Source organism: Eptesicus fuscus, chromosome 21 (assembly GCF_027574615.1).
Source record: "Eptesicus fuscus isolate TK198812 chromosome 21, DD_ASM_mEF_20220401, whole genome shotgun sequence".
NCBI classification, from domain to species: Eukaryota; Metazoa; Chordata; class Mammalia; order Chiroptera; family Vespertilionidae; genus Eptesicus; species Eptesicus fuscus.
This window is the reverse complement of record NC_072493.1, coordinates 20,961,430-20,976,617: the sequence shown is the minus strand read 5'-3', so window position 1 is coordinate 20,976,617 and position 15,188 is coordinate 20,961,430. Positions and strand designations below refer to the sequence as shown.

The following is a 15,188-nucleotide window of genomic DNA, read 5'->3' as shown; positions in this document are numbered from 1 at the left end:
TAGAGAGAAAATGATGAAAACAATGTCTCTGTGCCTGTAATGTTTTCACATCTTTGAACCCCAGGTTTACAATTTTGTTCTTTTCTGTTCCTTGCGCTCTTGACATTTAAAAAGGGAAACTCAAGAGGGGGGCGCTTGGGCCCAGGACAGAGGATCTGGTGGGAGAATCCTCCTTACATTCCAGAGTCAAGGAGAGTGGACAGTAGAGGATGACATCTCATCATCTTGGCTCCAAGAGAGAGCGCCTCATCATGGTGCTAGGACAGCACAAGCACATGCACCAACTCCACTCCAGATGGGAGAGTGAAAGAGGGCACAGGTGTTTCCCGGGAGGTGTGTCAGTTGTTTGCTAAGAGAGAGGCAGAAGCTACCTGACAGAGGAAGTGGAAGGGGGTGCCGTAAAGGAGACAGAATGTACAAAGTCTGTTCTGAGTGAGACATGGGTGCCTAGAGAACCTCAGCACATGAGAGGGAGTTGGCGGTATGGAGGTGGAGACAGACAGAGGCAGAGGGCAGGCAGATGCCCAGGACTCTGACTCGGGTGCAGTGAGCCCAGTCACTGCTCTTCCCTGACAAGGTTTACAAGGCAGAAGTGAGCACAATCTGAGGGGACAGGTTGAGTCAGCTGTGCCAGAGGAACAGCCAAGTTAAAAGACACAAAACAGCTAGAAGAGGTCAATGGGGGAAAAGGGAGGACATATGTAATACTTTCAAAAACAAAAATTAAAAAAAAAAGACATAATCTGGCCGAAACCGGTTTGGCTCAGTGGATAGAGCGTCGGTCTGCGGACTGGAAGGTCCCGGGTTCGATTCCGGTCAAGGGCATGTACATTGGTTGCAGGCACATCCCCCGGTGGGGGGTGTGCGGGAGGCAGCTGGTCGATGTCGCTCTCTCATCGATGTTTCTAGCTCTCTATCCCTCTCCCTTCCTCTCTGTGAAAAATTAAAAAAAAAAAAAAAAAGACATAATCTGGCTAGTGAAAATTATAAACACTTAATTGGAGGCATTATGAAAATGTTAACAATGTAAGTGTTCATTTTTCCTCAATGGATCTATTAATTCAATAAACCCTAGATAAATTCACAAGTGTTTTTCAGAGAACTCAAAAAGATAATTCTAGATCTTATGTGGAAGAGTAAAGGGACACAATTATAGGGCAGATGATTCACCGCTAAATTCTACAAAACATTTAAGGAAAAAATAATAACACATATCTAATACCAATTCCATATAAGCTCTTCCAGAAAACAAGAGGATGAAATACTCCCCATCTCATTTTATGAGGTCATCATTACCTTAATACTAAAACCAAAACCAGATATTATTAAAACTATAGACTAACATCTCTCAAGATCATAGACACAAAAATATAGAATGATATATTAACAAACTGAATCCCAAATGTAAAAAGAACGGAAAGTCCATGCAGGAATAAAAGGCTGGCTCACCATTTAAAAATAAATCCATGTAACTGATCCTATTAAAAGACTTAGGGCCCTGGCTGGTGTGTGTCAGCTGGTTTAAGCATCCAGACGAACACCAGATTCCTGGTCAGGTTACAAACTCTGGTTGGGGAGTTTGATCCTGGGTTGGGAGTGTTTGGGAGGCAACCGATAGATGTTTCTACCTAATGTTTTTCTCTCTCCTTCTCTCTTTCACTTCCTCCCTCTCCCTTCTTTTCTCTGAAAAAACAAACAAAAAACTTTGGGTTCTGGATTCTTAAAAAAAAAAGACTAAAAAGGAAAACTATATGATTACATTCAACATCCATTCATGATTTTAAAGAAGACTAAGTATAAATCTAATCATATGTGCAGAATTTACATGCTGAAAATTACAAAATATTGGTGAAAAAAATCAGAGCATATCTAAATAAATGGAAAGATATTCTATGGCCATGGGTTGGAGTACACATTACATGGCTCAGTTATTGAGTGTTGACCTATGAACCAGGAAGTCATAGTTCGATTCTTGATCAGGGCACATGCCCAGGTGGTGGGCTCAATCCCCAGTAGGGGGCGTGCAGGAGGCGGCCAATTAATGATTCTCTCTCATCATTGATGTTTTTATCTCTCTCTCTGAAATCAATAAAAATATATTTAAAAAATAAATAAAAGAATGAAAATACAAGCCACAGATGGAAATAAAATATTTGCAAATCACATTAATAAAGAACTCATATCTAGAATAGAGAATATTTAGAGCTCGAATATAAGAAAATAGTAACAACAACAAAATGAGCAGAAGATTTGAACAGACAATTCATAAAAGAAAATGCACAAAAATTCACAAAAGAAAATATACGGATAAAAAGTGAGCATATGTCATTGTCAATCACTTGTCATTAGAGAAAAAAATTAGAACCACAATGAGTTACCTCTACATATGTTAGAAACGGCTAACATTAAAAAAAAAACACCAACACACAAAAACCAAAAACCCTGGCAATATCAAATGCTGGTAAAGTTACTCTACTTGGTAATTTGTTTCCCAGGGAAACTACTTCACATGTATAATGGAATTGAAAAAATAAGTCAATAAATGGTAGATAATGGAAGCCAGGTTTTCATGGTCACAGAAAGAAGTTGCAAATATGCAAAGAAGGAAGGCTAGAATTAATTATGTCAAAGAACGAGGTTATAAAGAACAGAGTTCAACTATAAGCAACCACAAGAATGAATTTCACAGACATACAAATGATCAAAAAGCAGACAGACATAATAGAATATGTAGTAGGATTCCATTTATATTAATTCTAGAGCAGTCAAAATGAATCTATGGTGACAATCTAAATATGGTTACCTTTCCAGGATGGAGCATCAGAGCCTCCTGACTTGCTGGAAGCACTGTGTATGTTTGACCTAGGTGGTGGCTGTTTGGGCTCATATCTATGTAAAAATTCATCAGACTGAACTCTAAGATATACACTAATAAAAGAGCAACATGCTAACTGACCATACCTTCACGACACCCACCAGCCAATCAGGAGTGAGTATGCAAATTAACCCAACAAAAATTGGTGGGTTAATTTGCATACACAGGTGCCGAGTGGGCTGGGCGGGACGCTTGCATCGTCACCATGGTGACGACGCAGGTGTTCTGCACCACCCCAGCCACTCTGGGCCTCTGGGCAGCGTGGGAAGGCAGAAAGGCGGCTCCAGCCAGAGCGAAGGCTGTGCCAGCAGCCAGGGGAAGGAAGGCCCACTCTTGCACAAATCTTCGTGCATCGGGCCTCTAGTGTATGCATATTGCTGTATGCAGGTAAAAAACTAGAAGAAATAAGAGTATGTGGGGCTAAGGAAGTCAAGTGTAAGCAACTTTTCCAAGAATAAGACAACTTCTCCAAGAATTTGGCTGTACAAATGTATTAGTCAACATTTAGAAACTGCCATGGAGCCAGGACTGTTTTGTGTTTTATTTTCCCCAAGTAAGCACCCTGAGCATGGGTTTTTGTTTTGTTATGCTGAATAGAGGTAGATAAAAATAGAAAAGAGCCTGGTGGCATGGCTCAGTGGTTGAGCATCAACCTATGAACCAGGAGGTCAGGGTTCGATTCCCGGTCTGGGCACATGCCTGGGTTGCAGGCACGATCCCCAGTGCGGGGCGTGAAGGAGGCAGCTGATCGATGATTCTCTCATCATTGATGTTTCTATCTCTCTCTCCCTCTGCCTTCCTTGCTGAAATTAAAATAAATAAATAAATAAATAAATAAATAAATAAATAAATAAATAAGAAAAGAAACAGAAAATAAGTGAAGAAGTAAGGTCCCAGGGAAGGCAGGGGATGTGAGTTAGTCTCAGGCACAGCAGGGGGCGAGATCTCTTTCATAGAGAAAGGGAGCTACAGGTATGAGACAGACAGAGATAGATCTGTCAGTGGAGGAGCAAGAGCAGGACATGAAGTGGGTTGTATGCTGAGACATCAGTGGCTCAGGGAGTGGTCAGTTTGGATTAATGGTTGAGTGGGTGGGAGAGCTGGTGCAGGAGACAGAGCTGACCAGAAACAAAGAGCAGGTGTGGGCCGACCAGTTAGCAGTGTGCTGGCATCACATTGGCAGCAGGTGATGAGGGCTTAGACTAGGATGTTAGTGGTGGAGCTCATGGAGGTAGTGGATTCACTTGATGTGAAAAACAAAATAAGCAAGAAGAGGATGGCTGGATGCTGGGCTAGACGGAGGCAGAGTGTCATGGGTTTGGCCAAGGTTGTTTCCCCCTTCTTGACTGTCTGAGGCCATCCAGTGAAACTGGAGGATGGAGGAGTGGGCAAGATCGTGATTTCCTTCTAGGCATGAAGAATTTGATGGAACATGTGGAATATAATTGAAAATTAAGTGTTTGGAAGGGACTCCGCCAGGCTGAGGAGGGGCTGGTGAGAGACACTCACTGGCTGGCTGAGCAGGAGAGCGGTGAGACCATGGCTCTGCAGTGGTGCCAATCACCATACTCGATGACTCCAACTGCCTTCAACAGCCAAGATGTAGGACAGACAGATTCAAACGTCACCTTGAGTTTTTACAGTAAAAGAGGGGCAGGAAGCCAATGGAGCCAGGATTGCTTCCGCCTGACAAACAGGAGAATGGAAGAATGGATGCAGAAGGGTGGGAGCAGATTACAGGCAGATATAGTAGATAGGCTCTTTTCTTTCCGAGTCCAGAAATGTGAGATATTATGCACTGTGATTGATATCATCACATGAAAGATCCTAACAGCTGATTTTTTTTGAGCTCCTAACTATAGCTTAGGCATGGTGCTAAGCATTTTCATGCATCACATGCAAACAGCCCAATGAGTTAGAAATTATTTCTACTTTTTTCAAGGGTAGGTGGAGTAAACCAAACCCATTTGCCTTCTCCTTGGGCACACAGCTAAATCCTCCCTCCCTGCGGCATCCAGAGAGGGATGGCCAACTGCTGAGCTCTCAAACAGAATGCGAGGTGACGTGATGCGTGTGTGCAGCTGGACTCTACCTTCCTCTCGGGTGCCCTTTGCAGCAGAATGAGGTCAGGGTAACCATGAAGCCACATATGGATGACTTCATATCATGAAGCCACAAAGGGCACGTGGGTCTCTCAATAACTGTGTGAATGAACTCCCAGGTGGACCCACATGGACCCTGTTATGACTGAGAAAAATATTTTTTATGTATTGAGCCGCTGACATTTTGTAGGTTATCTGTTACTGCAGCGAGCATTAACTTAGCCTAACTTAGCTACACGAGGCCAAGCAATTGGAGCCAGAGCCTCACTCTTACCTAAGAGAACAGGTTCTTCATCTGGCGGCAGTAAAGAATGTGTCGAGGAGGGAGGACAGAAGGACACCAAGACACCCAAGGCACCCAAGGAGGCCGCAACAAGGAGCTTCCCACGGAGTCCCCGAGGCGGCGGTTTCCTCGGTTAGGCTGCCACAACACCCACTGTCTAAACCTCGGCCACCCACCTGCACAGGCACCTGGGGAGAGGCCTCTCTTCACAATCCATAGCTCCTGCCTGTGCTCCGATAGGTGGGTCAGCTCCGATTTGGGAACTGGGCATCCTATGTGTGGAGAAAGAAGTAAGACACACATATTTTAGCAAAGACAAAAAGAAACGCCCCAGTGCTGCCTGGGACTTCAGGACAGAGAAGACCTTGGAGTGAGGCTGCTCTTGTCCAAGTTGATCTGCAGCAGGGAACCAACGCCAAGAATACCATCACTGGGTCCTAAACACGGAGTAAGGTAGTGCTGGCTTGTCTATGCTGATCCACCTGCCTCGACCTCCACCCTAGAGAATCCCCAAAATTGTTCCGATGTGGTCACAGGACCCGTGTGCGCCAGTGCTCAAAGAACAGTATGACCACTGCTATGGACTTTTCTTTACACTGGCCCGTTTTAATTCTATCTTAATACATGCCTGCAAAAAAGGGAATCGGGTGTCAATTTGAGAAATTGAAAAACTAGTTTCATTTGCCACAAATGGAAAGTTACTACAAGAAAATCAAAATAGCACTATTTAAAAAAAATATATTTTTATTGACTTAAGAGAGGAAGGGAGAGGAGAGAAAGACAGAAACATCAATGATGAGAGAAAATCATTGATTGGCTGCCTCCTGCACACCCCCCTACGGGGGATGGTGTGTGCCCTTGACTGGAATCAAACCTGGGACCCTTCAGTCCACAGGCCAACACTCTATCCACTGAGCCAAACCGGTTAGGGCCAAGATAGCACTAGTAAGTCTCAGTGAACTCACACTGCTTGCTCAGAGCTGTGAGTCTGAGGCTGTCTCCTCTGTTGAAGAGGGAAATTACCAATAGCCAAGGGGCATTTGGAAAGACTCAGCTTGGCCCTGGCCGGGTAGCTCAGGTGGTTAGAGCACTGTCCCCCTACTCCAAGGTTGTGGGTTTGCTCCCTGGTCAGGGCACATACAAGAATCAACCAATGAATGCATAAGAAAGTGGAACAACAAACTGATGTCTCTCTCTCTCTCTCTCTAAAATAGAAAACAAACAAAAAAAGACTCAGCAGAAAATAAAATACTTTCTCCCTTAATCAGGGGTGGGGAACATCTGGCCCATATAAGGCCCGCAAAATCATTTGCTCTGGCCCTGCCAAGGCATTAGGGGTGACTTAATTAAATGTTTGACCAAATATAGCAGGCTGGTTTAAAACATTTTTTTTCTTTTAATTGTCTAAAGTATTATATATATTTCCTTTTTCTCCCACCGACCCCTCCCCGGCCAATCTCACCCCCTTGAGCAGGCTAATTTTTTAAGTTGATAGACCGGTTTGGCTCAGTGGATAGAGCGTCGGCCTGCGGACTCAAAGGTCCCGGGTTCGATTCCGGTCAAGGGCATGTACCTTGGTTGCAGGCACATCCCCAGTGGGGGGTGTGCAGGAGGCAGCTGATCGATGTTTCTCTCTCATCGATGTTTCTAGCTCTCTATCCCTCTCTCTTCCTCTCTGTAAAAAAATCAATAAAATATATTAAAAAAAAAAAAGAGAGAGGATAATGGCCCAGACTTCAGGACACAAGGGATAAACAGGTAGGCCTCGGGGGTCAAAGACGCCTTTTAAGCATTTCTTTCAATACTCACCAGAGGATATTTCTCTTTTGATTTTTTGAGAGGTTGGAAGGGAGGGGGGAGGTGGGGAGAGAGAGAAACATCGATGTGAGAGAGACACATCGATTGGTCGTCTCCCGCACACGCCCTGATGTAGGCCAGGGATTGAGCCTGCGACCCAGGTACGTGCCCTTGACCGGGAATCGAACCCGAGACCCTTCAGTCCGAGGGCCGACGCTCTAATCACTGAGCAACTGGTCAGGGCCAAAGAAGCCTTTAAAATGAATTGTTGTTTAGAACAATAACCAGCAGGACTCACACCTCCGGGTGTGCTGTCTGCTTCACTCATTTCTGAACGACATCCCGTTACTCACGGGTCCTGCTGACTGGGCTGTGAACCAACGGAGCTTGGCTCCTCAGCTTCCACCTCATGGGAATCTAGAGGAGGGACAGTCTAAGCCAGCCTGTGCTGAAGTCCAGGTTGAGAGCTAAAGGGAAGTGTGGGCTCGGGACACCTGTGCAGAGACAGCCAGGTGGAAAGGAAGAGGGAGAACTAAACAAGTATATACAGAGAGAAGTAGAGACAAGGAATTGGGGGCTCCTTAGAGCAAGGACAGGAGTGGCCATTTCTAGCTACCCACTCCCCGTGGCAGAAAAAGCCAATCTGCTGAGACCCACCAAGAGTCACGAAGAACAGAAGTCTCCGGGGCAAGGTCTAATCGGGATTCCTTCCATTTTCTGGCTTTAGCCTCTCATGATGCCGGACGGCACATCTTGCCCTTGGATATTAAAGAAACCCCTATTTCCTCCTACAAATCCTTCTCCTTTGGTACCTGAGCCACTCTGAAGAGAACTACATTTCTTGCCCACAATTTCCTGTAGAAGATACAGGGAGACAGACAGGAGAACAGGAAACCGACACACGCCGGGGCTGCGGGCAGGAGAGAGGGAGTCTTGTGGAAACCTTCTGAACCAAAGGTGGGATGGAGGAGGCGGTAGGTCCCCACAGAAAGGAGCAGAAAGGCCTTACCCAGAGAGACCAGGAGCCTACAGACTTCCAGCATCACTTCCCTGTATAGGGTCCTCTGGGCAAGGTCGAGCTGCTCCCACTCGTCCCGGGTAAAGGTCACGGCCACATCCTTGAAGGCAATGGATGTCTGAAAAGTCAAACAGAGGTAGCTTCGTTGGCCCAGGGCCAGTCAGATAAGATTAGAGCCTCACGCCAGTCGTTTGTAAAGGACCATACAGCCCTGTGAGGTCTATGAGCACATGGGCCCCTTGCCTCATCAGGGCAGTTTGGAGTGAGCAGGCCAGCAGGGGGCCAGTTGGGGGTGAGCAGGCTGTCAGTGGGGGTCAGTTGGAGGTGATCAGGACAGCACGTGGGGGGGGGGGGCAGTTTGGAGTGAGCAGGCCAGCGGGGGGCAGTTGGGGGTGATCAGGCTGGCGGGGGCAGTTGGGGGTAATCTGGCTGGCGGGGGCATTTGGGAGTGAGCAGGGTGGCATGCAGAGTGGTTAGGGGCAATCAGGCAGGTAGTCAGGCAGGTGAGCGGCTGGAGCCAGCAGTCCTGGATTGTGAGAGGGATGTCCAACTGCCAGCTTAGGCCCGATCCCTGTAAACCGGCAGTAGGACATCCTTCAAGGGGTCCCAGGTTGGAGAGGGTGCAGGCCGGGCTGAGGACCCCCCCCCACCCCCGTGCACGAATTGGGCCACTAGTGTTGATATAAGAAACATCAAACCTGCAGAGAATTTCTGTAAGAATTTATTTGAGCCAAAACTGATGACAACTGCTAGAAAGCAAGATCTCAATTGTTCTCTGGATGACAGTTGTGCTGTTTTTATACACATTTGGAATTAAGGAGGGAGCTTATATTCCTCCTGATTGCTGTTTTGGGGATTTTAGGATATATTCCCAGAAGTGGGATCACTGGGTCAAACGTAAGTTCCATTTTTAATTTTTTGAGGAAACTCCATACTGTTTTCCATAGTGGCTGCACCAGTCTGCATTCCCACAAGCAGTGAACTAGTGCTCCCTTTTTTCCACATCCTCACCAGCATTTGTTGTTTGTTGATTTTTTGATGATAGCCATTCTAACATGTGTGAGGTGACACCTCATTGTGGTTTTAATTGGCATTTCTCTGATGATTAGTGACCTTGAGCATTTTTTCAGGTCTCTTGGCCATTTGTATGTCCTCTTTGGAGAAATACCCTAAAACCCCCAAAAACACCAATCAGAAAGAATACACGCACCCCTATGTTCATAACAGTGTTATTTACAATAGCTAAGATTTGGAAATAGCCCAAGTGCCCATCAGTAGATGAGTGGATAAAAAAGCTGTGGCACATTTATACTATGGAATACTATTCAGGTATAAAAAAGAGGGATCTCTTACCCTTTGGGACAGCATGGAGGGACCTGGAAAATATTATGCTAATTGAAATAAGCCAATCTGAGAAAGACAAATATTACATGACCTCACCTATTTGTGGAATCTAATGAACAGAATGAATCGATAACAAAATAAGACCCAAAGCATGGAGGCATGGAATAAACTGACATAGCTCCCTGTGGGGTTAGGGAGATGAGAAGAGATAAACCAAAGAACTTATATGCTTATAGGCAACAGAGTAGTGAAGCCATGAGGGGGGTGGGTAAGGGCTGGGAGGATGGGAGTAAAGGGAGAGAAAAGGAGAAATATCTATAATACTATCAACAATAAAAAGTATATCTATATATTTTTAAATATATTTTTATTAATTTCAGAGAGGAAGGGAGAGGGAGAGATAGAAACATCAATGATAAGAGAAAATCATTGATCGGCTGCCTTCTGCACGCTCCTTACTAGGGATCAAGCCCGAAACCCCGGGCATGTGCCCTTGACCAGAATCGAACCTGGGACCCTTCAATCTGCAGGCAGACCGATGCTCTATCCACTGAGCCAAACTGGCTAGGGCTAAAAAGTGTATATTTTTTTAAAAAAATAGGGAGTATGCCTAACTTACTCCAACAGTGTAATTTATATTTTGGAAAAATGGGGTAAATAAAACAAAATTTCTTAGTAAAAAAAAAAAAAAAAAGGAATTTAAAGATTACCTGAAGGTGGGAGAAAGCAAGGTACAGGATAGTTAAGAAGATTAACTATCCCTTGAGGGTGGTTATCCCTGGGGTATGACTACCTAATTAGGAAATTATGATCAGATCACCCTGTGAGGTCACTTTTAGATACATATATTACAGTGCCCCCTTTTCATCCACACTGAAATGTAATGGATTTGCTTTTCAAATGTGAATGCCTTAAAAGGTAAACTGATTCACTACTGTGAACCAGTCCAGTCAACCGCACTGACAAGATGGCAACTGCAAAAGGTGAGTTTGGGGGCCTCCCTAGCTCAGCCTTATCTCTGATCTTCCTTGCAGTAGCAGAGGAGCAGGAGTTCCAAAGGCGTGTTCTCCACCCACCTTTCCCCCAGGCTACCCACCTCCTATTCCACTCATCAGTTTTGTGTAAGGCCAGGGCCCTGGAAGGCCCAAGGGCCAGATCCTTCTGGAGGTGAGGCCCTGAGATCAACACGGGTCCGGACGCACCTCTCAGGCAAATGTGTCCAGAATGATGCTCCCTGGGCAGTGCAGGGGGACAGATACACGTAACAGAAGTGCCCTTTCCAGTTCCCGAAACCAAGAGGGAACCATTGTAAACATTCCCATTTTACACCTGAGATAGGATAGGCCAAGGATAATGAGGGACTCGGGCAGGTCACACCCTGGAATGGGTGCCAGCCAGAATCCACACTGAGGGTCTCTGCACTCAACGGTCTCCGTTCCACCCAGAGGGAAGGTCCACGTGGGTCGCGCCTACTGTGGAGATTCTGAGAAGCTACCCTTCCTCCCACGTGGCAACCCGGTGATTGCCAGACGTGAGAATCTCTCCAGGTAAACCCCATCCTGGAGTCCAGACCATGGGCTGTGAGTGACCCCATGCCAGGATACCCAGACCCCAATGGCAGCGAGGGGAAGGCGAGGACTCCCGCATTTAACACACGTTAGGGCGCCAACCGTGAAGGAGCGGGTAGGGATCTGGGCCACCCTGCCCTTACCTGCGCCAGGTCCATGAGAACCAGCACCGACCAGGAAGTCCGCGTGCGGAGCCCAGCCAAGAGAGATGGCGGCAGAGAGGGTCCCGTGGGCTCGCCGACCCCTCCTCCAGGTGCTGCCAGCGCCGGAGTGGCTGTCCTCTCCTTTTGGTGCTTCTCTGCAAGGTACCGAGGAGCCTGGACAGCCGCAGTGCACAGAACCCCGGGTTTGAAGAACTAACTCGCCGGCGCCGCCGGGAGTCCCACCCGACAATGCCGCAGCCCCTTTCGAGGTCCCCGAGAGTCGGGATGCTCACCTCGCCCAGACTTCTGGGTAATGTAGTTTCTCTCTTGCTGGCCGCGTGGCCTCGGGGAGCTCTTTCCAATCTTCTGCACCACCACCTGACCGGGTGGGGTGCTGGGAAAAGGTGGCTTGTAGGAAGGGGATGAGGCTTTCATCATCTTAAAGGGGAAGCACCCTTTATCTGCCACCCATCACAGAAGACTCTAAAGACACATGACTTCATATGCCACTATGGTAAGGTGACCAGATTTTAACATTGGTAAAGCGGGACACCATTGACCGGGGGCGGGGGGGGGGGGGAGTTCTTGATTAAAAATTTGGTCTATATGGAGCAACAAAAATTTTCATAGAACGCAAAAATAGTATTGTAATATATTTTTTTAAATTTCAACATCAGTACAATTTACAAATATAATAAATAAAATTTATGTATAGTATTATTCTTTGGCATATTTCTCATTTGAGTGGATTTTTTTTAGTAGATTGCTGTCGTTGTTTAAAAGGTCATGAATTTGCTGTAACGTAAGTGTCACTTTCAAGGCCGGCGCTAGACTTTTTGCCGCCACTATAAAATATAAATAATACGAGTACTGTCTGCTAAATTCAAGAAAATTTATGTATTTATGAAATAAATAAATTACTTACCTAAATTATCTGAATAGCTGATTTGTCATGACATCACTTGTTTAACTAGCTTACTAGCACGCAGTACGATGTGTATCGTCTGAGAGACAGTTACAAAATGTTTTCGTCGTTGCCAATCCCAAAAAATGCCATTGTTCATTAAGTCCAAACAATGGTGGTCGAATTCTAACAACTGATCAACAATGCGAACTTTGATAAGCAGTTCTCGATAATCAGTTCTCAACAATTATTTGTTATTATTAAAGTTTAACATTATAAAATTAACAAAAATAATATAAAACTCATATCCTGGCTAAATAGCCACCTGGCCGCTGAAAACCGTATATTCCCTTCCCGTTCTCCCGCCGTTCCCTAGCTTGTCATGCATTCTTTCCAAAAATCGGGACTTTTTAAAAATGCTGCGGGACGCGGGACAAATTGTCAAAAATCGGGACTGTCCCACCCAAAGTCTATGGCTTTTTTATACACCAATAATGAACTCAGAAAGAGAAACAACAAAAACACTCCCATTTACTATTGCATCAAAATAATTAAGATACCTAGGAATAAAATTAACTAAGTAGGTAAAAGACCTGTACTCGGAAAACCACAGGACATTGAAAAAATAGAGGAAGACATAAACAAATGGAAGAATACTGGTATACTGTGTTCATGGATTGGTAGAATCAACATAATTAAAATGTCCATACTACTCAAAGCTATCTATAGATTTCATGCAATCCCCATTAAAATACCAACAGCATATTTCATAGACCTAGAACAAACTCTCCAAAAATTCATATGAAACAAAAAAAGACCCCAAATAGCCGCAGCAATCTTGAGAAAGAAGAACAAAGTTGGAGGGATCACAATACCAGATATCAAGCTATATTATGGTACAAAGCCACTGTTCTCAAAATTGCCTGGTACTGGCACAAGAACCAATGAAAGAGAACAGAGACCCTAGAAATCGACCCAAGCCATTATGCCCCATTAATATTTTACAAAGGAGGCAAGAGCATACAATGGCGTCAAGACAGTCTCTTCAATAAATGGTGTTGGGAAAATTGGACAGATACATGCAGAAAAAATGAAACTAGACCACCAACTTGCACCATACACAAAAATAAACTCAAAGTGGATAAAGGACTTATATGTAATACAGGAAACCATAAAAATCCTAGAAGAATCCATAGGCAGCAAAATATCAGACATATGTTATAGCAATATCTTTACAGACACAGCTCCTAGGGCAATAGAGACTAAGGAGAAAATAAACAAATGGGACTACATCAAAATAAAAAGCTTCTGCATAGCAAAAGAAACCATCAACGAAACAACAAGAAAGCCTACTGCATGAGAGAACATATTTGCCAACATTTATAGGGAACTCATACATCTTAACAAAAGGAAAATAAACAATCTAATAAAAAATGGGCAAAGGAATTAAATAGACACTTCTCAAAAGTGGACATACAGAAGGCAAAGAGATATATGAAAACATGCTCAAAGTCACTAATCATCCCAAAGAGGCAAATTAAACAACAATGAGATACCATCTTACACCTGTCAGAATGGCTATCATCAACAAATTGACAAAGGACAAGTGCTAGCAAGGATGCGGAGAAAAAGGAATCGAATCCTTTTGCACTGCTGGTGGGAATGCAGACTGGTGCAGCCACTGTGCAAAACAGTATGGATATACCCTGACTGGTTTGGCTCAATGGATAGAGCGTTGGCCTGCGGACTGAAGGGTCCCAGGTTCGATTCCGGTCAAGGGCATGTACCTTGGTTGTGGGCACATACCCAGTGGGGGGTGTGCAGGAGGTGGCTGATTGATGTTTCTCTCATCGATGTCTCTATCCCTCTCCCTTCCTCTCTGTAAAAAAATCAATAAAATATATTTTAAAAAAAGTATAGAGTTTCCTCAGCAATTGCAATTTTTAATGTGAGAACTAAATATGAATAAATGAAGCCTGATGGCCAATTACTTTGAGGCAGATTGAAAACAATACTCTCTGTTACAGTGTACATGTGGGGAGGGTGAGGACAAAAGAGAAATACTAGTAAAGGGAAATGTCTGGATATTCAGCTTTATCTAATAGGGCCATGGTCGGCAAACTGCAGCTCGCGAGCCACATGAGGCTCTTTGGCCCCTTGAGTGTGGCTCTCCCACAAAATACCACGGCCTGGGTGAGTCTATTTTGAAGAAGTGGCGTTAGAAGAAGTTTTAAGTTTAAAAAATTTGGCTCTCAAAAGAAATTTCAATCGTTGTACTGTTGATATTTGGCTCTATTGACTAATGAGTTTGCCGACCACTGTAATAGGGGGATGGTGATTCCATTTACTAATTGGAGGGGCTTGAAAGACGATGGGAATAAGGAGACAAAGCCTGTGGGGTCTCACGAAACTTGTGCAGTTTGACAATGAACAACCATGTGAGCTGGGAGGTAAGGAGCTAGATATATGGATTGAGTTCCAGGGAGAGGCCAGGCTGGGCTATAGATAAAGACTTGAGAGTCATCTTTAAAAATGATTCATAAACACATGAAAATGCAAAAGTGAAAACATGTAGAAAATATAAAAAAATGGAGGCCAAGTATCAAGTCCTGGGTCCCTTGAACATTGAGAGCTCAAGCCCTAGCCGGTTTGGCTCAGCGGATAGAGCTTCACCCTGCATACTGAAGGGTCCCAGGTTCGAGTCCTGTCAAGGGCATGCACTTTGGTTGCAGGCTCGATCCTGTCCTGGTTGGACAGGGGAGGGAGGCGACCAATGGATGTGTCTCTTTCACATCAAGGTTTTTCTCTCTCTCTTTCCCTACATTTCTCTCTCTCTTAAAAAAAGAAAAAAAAAATCAATGGAAAAATATCCTCGGGTGAGGATTAACAAAACAAAACAAAAAAGCACACCCATTTTTGTTTATTTATTTAGTATTTTTATTGATTTCAGAGAGGAAGGGAGAGGGAGAGAAAGATAGAAACATCAATGATGAGAGAGAATCATTGATTGCCTGCTTTCTGCACACCCCACACTGGGGATGGAGCCCACAACCCAGGCATGTACCCTTGATCGGAATCGAACATGAGGCCCTTCAGTCCGCAGGCTGATGCTCTGTCCACTGAGCCAAACTTGCTAGGGCAGCACACCCATGTA

At 44.8% G+C, this 15,188-nt stretch overlaps 1 protein-coding gene across 1 annotated transcript in view; it reads right to left on the bottom strand.

Annotated features, from left to right (window-relative positions):
- LOC103284765 (heat shock transcription factor, Y-linked) overlaps window positions 1–15,188 on the bottom strand; it is a 35,587-nt gene that overhangs the window by 1,371 nt on the left and 19,028 nt on the right. Inside the window, exons 2-3 of the mRNA XM_054711103.1 lie at window positions 8,067–8,193; window positions 5,437–5,532 (exon numbers count right to left, since the gene is read on the bottom strand). Of these exons, the coding sequence (XP_054567078.1) occupies window positions 5,437–5,532; window positions 8,067–8,193 (223 nt within the window). The remainder of the gene's footprint in view (window positions 1–5,436; window positions 5,533–8,066; window positions 8,194–15,188) is intronic.